Below are 13239 nucleotides of genomic sequence, written 5' to 3'. Positions count from 1 at the left end.
TCTGAGTTTTTCACACTGTTTTCTCTATCATTTTCTCTCCTTTCTTCATGCTCTGAATGATCGGAATAAATAAAATAAATGGTTTATATAACCTAACCTAGCCTCTGTGACTCTTTATTTTACACTCCATTACAAGGACGTATATCTCTCATACACACATGCTGTAATTAATTAGTCAACACAACCAATTATGCTAATCCGTGGACTTATCAGAGGTTGGTCAACATCGGAAAGATAGTGATGTTAATGAAAAAGGGGTTTAGTAACCATTCCTATCTTTCGCGATGTTGACCAATCCGTAAAATCCCTGATAAGTCCACGGATTAGCATAATTAGTTGGTTGACTAGTTAATTACAGCATGTGTGTATGAGAGATATATATCCTTGTAATGGAGTGTAAAATAAATAAAGAGTCACAGAGGCTAGGTTAGGTTATATAAACCATTTATTTTATTTATTCCGATCATTCAGAGCATGAAGAAAGAAGAGAAAATGATAGAGAAACAGTGTGAAAAACTCAGAACCTATTGGGTCGCCTGTGATGATATCTGAACTCTTACGCTTAAACAGCAGTATAGAATGAACATTTATTTTCAACTTTTACACATTTCAAAATATGACTGAATACAGGCACATCGATAAAAAGGACATTATGTGGTCTAAAAGGACTTGTTACAAACAGCCAACATTACTCTGCAGAGTAAGATCTGAAAATAAACACTTGAAGACTCAATGTCAACAAACTACAGCCTCTCAACCACATTCTCAGTGAAGAGATCTAACTTTGCAGTACAAGTAGTTAACACGACAGTTAATTTCAAGAAAGTTCACCAAAGTCAGGAAAGACCAATTTCAGACCAATAAGTGAGAACAAAAGCTATTCAGATTGATAATACTCGTTAACATGAAGAAATTGCATGTTTTTTTTTGCTCTTGCACTGCAGTACAAATGCCGGTGTTACAGGTATGCCTCTACTAAATAGATACCATATAAGTACTATAATATAGGTTATTATAAAAATACTGAAAATTCTGCTAAAAGACAAAGGTGCAGGAGGCAAATGCCGGGCTCTAATGTCCTTGTGTAAACATTGCTGGATGTCAACAGACCTAATTATTACACACCTTGCGTTCCTAAGTGGAGAATGAAAATGGCTGTGTATGAAGCAATATAAGACATGCTTTTGACAGCCTGCGCAACTGTACATACAGAACATGACACAAATCCTGGTAATCATCCAAAGGGAACATTGTCATTGAAACAGACTGATGGTGAATGCCAATAGGCACCTGCACTATGCACCGTGCTCAGGGTGCCTGGAAAGGGTCAATGTTATGGAACTGGCGCTTTGTACGGTTTCAGTGTATGCAAAACGTTGCTGTCGATAATAGATACGTAGGAATGTTCACTTATACATGCTACAGGAGCAAAGTCTTGGTACGATCGTTAACAATTTGAGAAAAGTTAAAGCTTTGAGTTAAGCGGCAAAAACTATTTGATTTGTTGTACAATTACTGAAGCGTCTTTCCCGTACATCATGGCATGTCACAGTTTGTCTCAAGATGCAAAAGGTCATGGGGAAAGGTTATACATTGGTCTGAGGCAGGTCATATTGCAGTCACGGATGATGAAACACAAACTACCTTACTTTAACCCTTTGAGTGCTGTAATTGTTCCCACCAAAATTTTAGTGCAACATTTTTACCAATTTTTTTGAATTTTTCTGTAATTTTTGATAATTTTGGACCAAATGGACATCACTTTTCATTGGTACAGTTTGTTATTAAAATTTTGACAAAAATCTGAAAAAAATTAACTGGATTATATTTTCTAAAGGTGACAAAAATTGACTTTGGCGCTCAAAGGGTTTTAATGTAGCACACTGATGAGTCACAGCAAGACTAGGTGGTCCTACATTTCTGTGGTTAAACCCAAAATACCTTACATGTAGTTCAAAATGGCACCCTGGTGAGTCAAAGCTAGACTACCGGTAGGTGGTCCCAGCACCTCCCTACATGTAGGCTGACCTGAACTATGTAATAACACACGCTATGTTGGTCTAAACCTTTGAAGATATTAACGCTTTTTCACACTATCAGAGATGCTGGTACCTTGCCAATAAAAGCCACTGCCTCAGAAATGTAGGGTGCATAACATAATTTGGATATGATAAACGCTAAGAAATGTCTGTATGGTATCTAATAAGAAATGGATGATATCTTGCATTGGTGAAAAAAAAAGTTGAACATCAATTTATTTATCCATGGTAATGTAATTGCTCAACCACAACAATGAAAACATTTAGACTATTTCTGAAAAGCAAAACGCTTGCGGTGACAAGCCAGGGAATACCCAGTAGAGAAGTTTTTGGTTTTCCAACAATGCCAACAACATCTAAATGGTTCCATACATTAATTGAAGATGTTTCAGAAAAAAACGAATAAAAAAACATACTGGGTGAAAGTGCACTATACTTGAAAGTATTCAAACTATTTGTACACTATTACTGATAAAAGTAGGTCCAGTACATGGCAACGTTATTTGTCTGATAAGGAAAGTTGAAAATGAAGATAACAGCATCAACGTCTGGCAGTGCGCCCTCTCAGTTTGGTGTCCCAATTTTCGGTGTTCTTCCTTGGTCAAGGAAATTTCACATATAAAAGTGTACATGCAGGTCTGACTCAGACATTTCAAGAAATTCCTCATTTGATTCAAGAAGTTAAAACAATCTTACAAGAATAATGGCACACTGATGGCACTCTCTCTTCATGTTTCAATACATAGCGACATATCATCATTCCCTTACATTGTTGATGTGTTGTACTATGTAAAGACTACACAGACACAAGGCAATACTGAAGAACGATTGGGCACAAATTGAACTATTTCAGAAATTAACTTAATCCTAGGGGGTCAAGTTGCAACAAGAAGGTATGGAAGGCCCCCTAAGAAAACCCTACTGACTCCATCCTAGAAATTGTGTCCAGTATACTTCAGGTGTGATGGGACAAAAAAAAAGAAAAAAATAATCTTAGAATCTTCCAGATCTTTCCCTACTATGGCTACGTCTTTCACGTTCTCTGCTGTGGCTTCTCCTGCTGCGCTCTCTACTCCGGCTGCGTGAGCGGCCTTTCCTTTCTCGTTCGCGACTGCGGGATCTGGACCTGAATCGGTCGCGTGAGCGTGACCTTCTCCTCCTGCGTCTGCCGTACAGCTCACGTCGTAGCTCTCGAGAGATGGGTTTCAGATGCATGAAGTTACAGAAGCCACCTCTAGTGCATTCTCTGCAAAAGAGAATAATCAAATAAAATGAATCCTCTTTCTCCCAAGTTGTATTTATTTCTATGGTTTGACCATTTGTCTGTGTAGACTGGTAGGAAAAGGATCAACCTGCTAACACCAAAGATCCTTTGTACAAATCCACAACAATCATTGATTGCCATGAGTTTCGGCCAAACCTCCACAGTGAAAGGGTTATTTAAGAGAAATGTTAAGAAAATGCATTGTCAACCAACTTTGAAATCGGAAAACCTAGACAAGAAGATTCAAGTTTCTATTACAGGTATAGATACTCTTTGTTCTTGAGTTTTTGTAAAATCAATTTCAATATTATATAATGCTTCTTTTTAAAAGTTATTGGCCGATGAATCTTTGACCCCTTTGTGCTTTATGGTCACAATACATTACTTGACTTAGGGACAGCCCTGTACAACATCAATCAGATAAAACAGAATCAGGTTTAGTGCTTGCTTTTGAAAGAACAACAGAACTAACAGCTTGACCACTGAGGCAAACTAGACTGCAAACTAATAATGTAATGGTATTGAAGACCTAAAGCATTCTGCTGAGCTAGTGAATACACACACGTTTTGCTGCATTTCTAGCTATTTCAAACAATTCATTTTATGATTCACCAATTGATACTGCCACTATGGAAATTTCTGTGGTAAACCTTGACGCACGAACATTCACCATAGCAACACATCAAATAAATGATCAAAAACACAGTTTCTACGCCTGTATTCTAGGACTATTTCTTAGAATTACCATGGTAACAGTTACCCCATTCCATACTAGTCTGTCTACAGCAACTTTGATTGCCATGGTAACAACTTACCCCAATTCATACTTTCCACAGCAAGCTTGATTGCCATGGTAACAACTTACCCCATTTCATACTTTCCATAGCAACCCTGATTGCCATGCTAACATTACCCCATTCCATACTGTGTACAGCAAGTTTGATTGCCATGGTAACAACTTACCCGCTTTCATACTGTCTACAGCAAATGTGATTGCCATGGTAACAGTTACCCCATTCCATACTGTGTAAAGCAAGTTAGATTGCCATGGTAACAACTTACCCCATTTCATACTGTCTACAGCAAGCTTCTCTGAAATCTGTCACTGGTGACAACTCTGCACGCATTGGTTGTCCATTGAACCAACGATTATTCAACTGCTGCACCGCCTTCTCTGCGTCTTCCTCTCTGTGAAACTGGAAATGAAATCATATCAGTGTGAAAGAAAGAACAATATATCAAAACAGAAACCATGATTGCCTTTGTACTCGTAAAAAGAATTAGCAACATCATCAACAGGGAGTTCAGACTGTCAGTTTTATAATTCTCGGTTGAACTGGTATGTGGGCGGGGGATGAGGTTTACATTTACTTGTTTGAGAAGGACTTGCAAACATGCTATTTTCAACTCTACCGGAGGAGGGCTGGAGGGGGGGCGGAGAGGTCACAGTTGGATTGGTCCCAATGTAGACTGAAATTATAGTACTATATGTAAAACAATACCGTTACCTTGACATAAACATTTCCCACAAGATGATCACCAATATTATCACACACGTTCATTTCTTCAATCTCACCATACTTTTCGTCCAGCTCTGTGAACACTTCTTCAAAGAAATCATCGAAGTGTTTCTGCATGTCAACATCACTCATGTGTTTCACTGTAAGAGAAATAGAAATAATACCCCGGTAAGAACGGCAGTATGTGAACTGTCTTGACAAGATAAGTAACAATATCTTGATGTAAAGTGTTGTCAACCTCTGAATAGCCATCTCACAGTCGCTTGTGTAAAATGATGGCTCTCTGTGTTTCTTACAGATAGCAGGATTGCTGCAATTTGGCCATGCCTTCGCTGTGCCAAAACACCAAATTGGCGATTCGCCCCGTAGTGGGACAACACCCAGTAAAGACACTCTCTAATTACTTGCAACTTGTATTTTAATAATCTCCGCTAAATATAGAAATTGTACCTTTTCGTTTGATTTTGTTAATTTTTCATGAAATTTCTTCCAACACACTGTTCTAAATTCAGTCTAATTATCATCTTAAAATACTTTCATGAGAACTATTCTGGCTCAGTGCATATTCACTGAAAAACCAAAGTAGGTTGAAGTGAAACATTTCCGTGAAAGCCTTAAATTGAAATCTCTCTCAAGTATGCCGAAAAATTTCAAACTTCCCTCAACCATTCGGAATGAAATTGTGAAAAGAGGGGCACAATCCCCACTTACTATTGCGTCCTGAACGAAGTACTGGGTCTTGGTTCCCAACTAAAAGACAGAATTTGGTTGAAACTAAGCTTAATTTTTTTTTATGAAGGTGCAGTACAAACACTGTATTTCACTAGTCTGGTTACATTTCAAATCTAGTTTAAAACGTCATCCACATGAAATGAGTCTGCATATGAATGTTTAGTCTTAAAAAAAAACACCTGAAGGACACTTCCTGTTCAACAATTTTGTCATAAGTTTGGATATGTTATGGCTACAAAGAGATTTTTAAAAAGATTCAGCATACATGTATTATATTGGAAAAACTTGAACTTAGAAGGGATACATCACTTTTGGAAAAATCCCTTCACAGAAGTCTACACCATGATGATATACAGACAGACAGCTGTCTGGCGCTTAACAGCCAAGCCATTTCAATGCTCGACTTAAGTTATATGTAGTTCCAAGACTTGAATTTCCCCCGTACAATTTTATCATTGTAATTGAGTGAGAAAATTATTTCTATTGTGAAATAATTTTCAAAAATGACAAACTGAGTGTATTTCAACAGGTTTAATCTATGTCTAAACTTTTGACCATTTTTGCTACAGATTTTTCGGCAAATTGACATTTCTTTTGAATGCAACATGTACATGTAGCATACTTGCATGTCTTTGGTTCAAACCACTTTCATACACACAGCACACGAAAAACAACTAAAGACAATAGTGACATACACGAATTAATGGAGATAGGATAAACTCGGAGTGACTTGCCGTACTTACTGTGGGACCCATCCGCAGTTTGTGCGCTGTTCTGTGGGTTCTGATAGATGTTCAGCAACACGATGGTTTGGCTGAAAGTCGGTTTGTTGTGGAGACGAGAACATCTGTCACCGTGGCGGCATGCTCCAATCTTGAAATAGAAAGAGCAGTTTACTCTGAAAGGAAAATATGAAATTCTATGGTTATTATCTGTGCATAAATGAGCCCGAATATCAATATTTATAAACAATTTTTTGAGTGCAATGCTAGGGCTGGTTCGGATCAAAATTTAATTGAACAGGTTAAATTATTGAAAGATTCACATATTTAATTATTTTGCAAGCAAAGTCACAGATGCCAATCGGTGTCTTAACACAAACCACAAAGAAAGCTTAAAAGTTGGCTTGCAGCAGTTCTGTTGTAATGACCCCTGACCTAAGCGTGATTGATATGGCACAGCTGTGTATTCACCACCACATGTACAGACGAGTACACTTGAATGTTGTCTTTCCCTAAAACAAGGGGAGACAGACGGACACTACAGATATAGATATTCATGTACCAGAGGTACACGCATCCATGCATATGCACCAAGATGGACGTATAGATCACCCTATATCATGTGATGGTCATCTTCATGTTCAAATGGAGGGAGAAGCAAGATGAAGGTGGAAGCGAGAACTCGCTTCTACCTCCAATCTGTACCCAACGGGGGAACACAATAGATATTTTACAGCAGCTATACTGTTCCTGCAGTTCTGTAGCCCACAACTTTCCCCGGCGACTTTTGATTATGGGGAAAGGAAAATCGCGGGCTACAGAACTGCAGAATGATTATTGGACCTTACGTAGTAGTACTAGTAGTATGTATGTAGTATACCCTGCAATGGTATACGAAATCGAAATTTCCAATATAATATGATTGTTTGAAGGTTAGTCGCGCTACAACCGCCGTAGTTTCACTAAAAATGCACGCCACCCATGGTCGAATAAGCGGATATTGCGTGTGTAGTGTGTACTGGGAGGCATTGGCCAGGACGTATGTTGATATTTTACATTTTACTACGGCTCAGCGAAAAGAAAATGTGAAGCACGCCATATTGTGGTATAAAACGTGAAATAACCGGTTTTGAACTGGGTCATTTGCAACTACATGTTGCATGTTGTTTCAATGTTTGGCTTTTGTCCATCTTGAGCATGCACAATTTCAATGCAGGTTTGCCTTCAATCAACCACTTGAAAATACGTTGTCGAAACGTTTGGAAAAGGTGCACAACATGTAGAAGCCACCGTGCTTGCGTGTATGGGCACTTATAGTAAATTCGATCCTTTGTAAAACGTTTGTCAACTGGTTCACTTACTTGTCTTTTTCGGTGCCGAAAATTGACGCCAAGTATTCGGCCATGGCTGGTATCAGCTCCTCGCTGTTTCCGCGTGAATACTGTCAACGCATGCAAAGAGGGATTCTTCTCGTGAATATCGTGGAACCTACGAGAATTTGCGAGACAAACTTGTGATGTCACTTCCTGTTCCTGTGACGAGCCCATCATCACAAGACGCGGAAGTAAACGAACAGTCGATTTTGCCGTGATCTGATCAGCCAGCGTTTCTGGAAGTTTGAGCACAAATTATCGCTAAAGCTTGATATCATTTGTACATTTTCGTGTTCATAAATAGTAGCAGGATCTGCATCGTGTAGGGGCCAAGTTTTCATCGACAACAACCACCTTGTCGCCGTTCATCACGGCTGTGGGATCCGAAAAGTAAGTGAACAACTAGCCCTGCGTACGATGCTGTGTGTTCCGCTACAGCTAATAATAGCCCCGCTCACCACAGCCCTGCAAAGGCCCGTACGTAGAGTTGGTGACTTCAAATCCATTTTTGGACTTGACGTAAAAAGCCAAATTACTGCCGAAATTCAGCGTTCTTGGGCCAAGTCATATCCCTGCCTACCTCAGCTACTCGATCGCTTCCAAAAATGCCAGTCTTTTATTCTTTTTTCGTAAATAACCGTCGATGTCGGCAACTCTCTCGCTAGCCCTGCGTACGTACGCAGTGTACGCTGTGCATTCCCTGTGTGCGTTCCTAACACACAGCGTACACTGCGTACGTACGCAGGGCTAGCGAGAGAGTTGCCGACATCGACGGTTATTTACGAAAAAAGAATAAAAGACTGGCATTTTTGGAAGCGATCGAGTAGCTGAGGTAGGCAGGGATACGACTTGGGCCCAAGAACGCTGAATTTCGGCAGTAATTTGGCTTTTTACGTCAAGTCCAAAAATGGATTTGAAGTCACCAACTCTACGTACGGGTCTTTGCAGGGCTGTGGTGAGCGGGGCTATTAGCTGTAGCGGAACACACAGCATCGTACGCAGGGCTCCGAAAAGTAAGTGAACAACATGAAACATGAGTAAGAAAGAAAGAGGGGATCCATTCAATCAATCTCCCACAGACAGACAACAGTACTACTGAAACTTTTCTTTGTCTGTGTTCCCCTTGAACTATCACGCTGCATGAATCGGAAAGATGTGGAAGTTATCAGAATATACTGCAAAATACACCATAGTCGGCGTTTTACCTCCATGGTTGGACCATGGATGTAAAAAATAGATTTTTTACATCCATGGTTGGACCAGGCTGGGTGTTTCGTTATGGAGAATTTGGTCTGTTAGTTCCTAGCTACAAGATTGTATGTAGCCCTCTGGCCGTGCGCCGGCTTCTCCTGTCATGTTGGCTGTGTAGCTCCGACCCATAGGGTGCATGGCCTGAGAGCAGTTATGTTCCATGTTTTGATCCCTTAAACCATGGAGGTATAAAGAAAGATGCCTCCATGATTAAACTCACAAAATACAACACTGACGATTACAGTAGAGGCAAGGGAGGCCCCGAAATGGAAATTTATAAGGTTAACACTGAGGAAGATCGGTAGTCGGCCATTTTTATCGAATTTAGGCATAGCATATCTCACTGAGTGAATTACAGTTAACTGGCTCCTTTTCGCAGCCCTCCCAGGACCAACTCACTTGATACCAACTCACCCTTTGTTTGAAGTACATGTAATTGTGTACAGTTTGTAAGGTACCTGGTGTTATAGATTCCCGCCGTCTTTTTCCCTCAAGCTGTCAATTAGTGTCACAGTTACCTGTGATTATCGGAATCAAAATGGTACATCTACAGTAAAATGGAAAATTAAATGGCGGAATATAGCCTGTGTGTGCATCTGACCATGGATGTAAAAAATAGATCTATTTTTTACATCCATGATCTGACAGACCACAGAGGTACTATAGCCAGAGGTTATTTGGAGTCAATGCTTTATTTAGTCCCAATGAAAAAAATTGGTATTGGGCGAGTTTGTCCTGTGTGTGTTGGAAAAGTGTGAGTTAAGCGGTACCATTTCTCACTTGATACTACATCGGTTGTCATAGAATGTATTGTAGTCGCCATCTCGCACACCTATTAATGAATGAATGAATGAATGACAATTATTTAACCAGAAAACCTGGTCAAAGCATAGACAGTAGAGTTTCTCTACTGTCTATGGTCAAAGTAACGTCCAGCAAATAATGAACTCTGGGAATAAAACTACAATGTTTATGCCGGAGTATGTGCTGATGTATCTTCTCTGCTGTAATACAGGTTTGCAAGTAAACCAGTCCAGGCTCTTTTAACATAGCGTCACAAAATGGATTTGAAGAGGGTGTCAAACGAGGATAAACTGAAGTTATGCCAAAAATATTATCAAGGTAAAGAGAGCAATATGTTACTCCAGATAATTGTCAGTGCTTTGTACTTGTTGATATTGTCGATATGGTATCAACCCTTTGAGTGCTTTAATTTTTTCCCACCAAAATTTGAGTGCAACATTTAACCAATTTTTATGAAATTTTCTGTAATTTTTTTTATAATTTTGGACCAAATGGACATTAAATTTAATTGGCTACACGTTTTTATCAAAATTTTGGCAAAAATCTGAAAAAAATTGACTGATATTTTATAAAGGCGACAAAAATGACTTTGATGCTCAAAGGGTTAACTCCTACCTTGGATTTCTCCTATTTACTTTTTTGGAGTTAATACTTTAGAATCAGGCACTACAACAGTACATACCTGGAATATAGGTCCAGGTATGTGCTGTAACCCTTACAAACCTTGCACTACTACGGTATGTACCTTATGTGAGGTCCAGGTTTTACACAGTACCTTTTACTTGGTCCTATTCAGCCAATATTCAACACAACGCCCCCAAAGACAAGAACTCCAAAGTCCTGTAATCAATGCCAGTGTACTTACACACACTGTAAACTGATATCTGAGCAGTGTGTGACAGTGCAGAAAATCCTTATACCAAGTATATCTACCATTTCTGCTTTTCCGTGGAGGAGAACATGAAACTGAAGTAAATGTTTATGCTTTCTAGGATGTTTGCTCTATACCCTACCCTATATTTAAATCCACTGGGCCTGTCTATCCATTGGATTTGTTAGAATAGCACTGACCAAAGTTTTCACTTCCTTTTGGGTGAAAATAACTCAAAATTTTCAAAACGTCCCGACCAACATGCCCTATTTCTTTTTTGCAGCAACAAAGACATTCTTTGTATAGATTTGAATACTGTATGACATCATCACTCCTACCTATCAGTTATTGTTTCTATACTGCATGACAGCATTCACTCACATGGCACTGTTATTTTTACTCACATTGCTATTTCAGGAGGCTTTTTCTGCCTGCCGTTCCTGTGGGCAGTAAATTTTATATGGTTCTTCAGAGAAGCGTTCATGAAACCACACTATCCAGAACAGAAACAAATTAAAACATGTAAGTTGTGATAAAAAATGTTCATCAGTGTTTCATATACTTGTGTTACCCGTCCATGTTACAGATCATAATTGATGCACCCTAATAGTGGGTTTGGTAACTAAGTATTATTCATTGTCAAGAATAGCGATAAGTGAACACCACTGTGTTTCACATTGGTCACTGAACTGGGGTGTCTGTAGGAATACGGTAAATAAATATCTACCGGTAGAGACCCCAAGGAAGACCTTTTTGGTTCATATCTGGTAATTCTCATTCGTGCCTCATTATTTTGTTTGCTCTCTGTAAAATGAGTCAGTATAGACATTCAGCTAAAATGCAGCTCAAAAAATTAGTTTAAAACTTTTCCTCAGATGCAACTATACTCACTAGTCATGGCAAATGTACACTTCAGAATGAATTATGAAAATCTGTGGTCACAGTGTAACTTTGTTGATTAGAAACAAGTTACACAAAAATTCCTGATATTGAAATTTAAAAAAATGGTTGCTATTCTGTATTTAAACTCAATTGGAAAAATAAGTTCTGGATTTTTACATAAACAAGACTTTCAAAACTTGGTCTCTTGTTTCAAAATAAATGCACACAAGCTGTACACTTTGAAAGCATATTAAAACATTTATAATCAGATAATGATTTCCGTTTAGATATTTCTACCTTCAAAATAAACATTAAGATGTTAAAGTTATCAGATGAAATTGTTGTGATTCTGAACATATACTTCTCTCATTAATTTACAGATATTATTAGGTCAGCGATAGGGGCTGTGATATGGCTTGCGGTGATAACGGCGTGGATTGTGGTGTTCCAAATCTATCGACCCGTGTGGCAACCGTTTGCAGATTACATATCTTTCATGATTCCAAAAGGCATAGCATAATCATTCCATGACAAGAACTTGTGGATTTTGTAATATTCTGGCCACTAGCTGTGCTCTTCAGATCCATATTGCTGCATGTATATGACAGTCTTTGATATGTTCAAATTACCATAGTCTGGTCTTCTGTGCACATATGTCCCTGATTTTTTCATGACACTTTATGCAAATAGGAAGAACTCATTAACCAATCAGAGGGCAGGGTTGTTATAAGTTATACATTTGTATACTGACCTGGCAGGTGTATCATTGTGACATTTTTGATACTGTCAAGACATAATCAGCCCATGTTAGTCATCTCCTGATGTTGTTGTACCTCACGAATGTGAAATATAAATGAAATTTGTACCCATCACTGTTATGATCAGACCAATCTATGGTGTTTTGTGCATACATGTTGCTCATCACATACACACTGGCATGCCTTCATAAACAAGATATCAGTGAAAACCACAGCTGGGCCAGTTTAAGTGTTTATAAATATATTTCACAATTTACAATTTTAGTTTGAGTTTGCAATGGGTGTTCAAACTGTAATAACCGGTGCAAATGAAGCAGTTTTTGTCTCAAACTGTGAGAACCATGTCAACTGTGTTCTGCCTTGAGGACATCAAGCTTCTTGAAAATATCATGCTTGAAATTTAGATCATGTGAAACATAATACACTCTCATAGAAACTCTACATTTAAAAGATACATTCATATATAATGTAAGCTATGTTGTCGCATTTAACAAGTGAATTTTTTTTGGTTTCTGTTAGTGCATTTGTAAAGTCAATTTTTAACCCAGTGCCTTATTCGTGCAAGAACGGGCATAGTAGTGCAGTCAGTTGTCCAGTCTCATGTCCTTTCTCTTTATTTTGACATCAATACATCCATGCATGGGCTTACATGCTCTGAGTAGAAATACATAACGATACAAAAAAAATAAAGGATACATTAATGTAAAAATCATATATCAGAGTAACTGATGTCAACTGAACAGTTGTAAATTGGAAAAGACATCACAACATACCAAAAACTGAATTAAAAATAAACATGCCAAAAGTTGAAAATGTTAGAGCATACACAAACTATTTTAAAGTATTGTCAGTGATGAATGAGTGGTATTTAAATGAATTATCGTGTTGTTTGGAAAGTGATTTTTGCTTCCAGTATTATACCTATGAATTGTCGTGTCTTTGGTTGCAAGGTCAGACATATAATGTAGGTGCTTTGTTTGGAGATAATATACATGTATAATTTGTGAACAGATTTTTGTTTTG

The 13239-nt window shown here is 38.4% G+C and overlaps 2 protein-coding genes across 5 annotated transcripts; one reads left to right on the top strand and one right to left on the bottom strand.

Annotated features, from left to right (window-relative positions):
- Positions 1-2226: 2226 nt before the first annotated feature.
- Positions 2227-7798, bottom strand: LOC139129584 (splicing factor U2AF 35 kDa subunit-like). 4 transcript variants are annotated; one of them, XM_070695227.1, is made up of 6 exons: positions 7639-7798; positions 6290-6453; positions 5535-5573; positions 4812-4963; positions 4366-4499; positions 2227-3285 (listed from the first exon to the last, which is right to left on the bottom strand). In XM_070695227.1, exons 1-6 carry the CDS (start codon positions 7680-7682, stop codon positions 3033-3035), a joined length of 786 nt encoding a protein of 261 aa, XP_070551328.1. In that variant the 5' UTR covers positions 7683-7798; the 3' UTR covers positions 2227-3032. The 4 variants fall into 4 exon arrangements, with proteins under 4 accessions (XP_070551328.1, XP_070551329.1, XP_070551330.1 ...); XM_070695228.1 differs by having other exon boundaries at positions 6299-6453; XM_070695229.1 differs by lacking the exon at positions 5535-5573.
- Positions 7799-7852: 54 nt separating this feature from the next.
- LOC139129585 (gamma-secretase subunit PEN-2-like) lies at positions 7853-13029 on the top strand. The gene is made up of 4 exons (XM_070695231.1): positions 7853-8040; positions 9917-10023; positions 10994-11098; positions 11839-13029. Exons 2-4 carry the CDS (start codon positions 9963-9965, stop codon positions 11976-11978), a joined length of 306 nt encoding a protein of 101 aa, XP_070551332.1. The 5' UTR covers positions 7853-8040; positions 9917-9962; the 3' UTR covers positions 11979-13029.
- Positions 13030-13239: the final 210 nt, after the last annotated feature.

This window comes from Ptychodera flava, chromosome 3, assembly GCF_041260155.1.
Source record: "Ptychodera flava strain L36383 chromosome 3, AS_Pfla_20210202, whole genome shotgun sequence".
NCBI lineage: Eukaryota > Metazoa > Hemichordata > Enteropneusta > Ptychoderidae > Ptychodera > Ptychodera flava.
The sequence above is the reverse complement of the archived record's forward strand: the minus strand, read 5'-3'. Positions and strand labels throughout refer to the sequence as shown.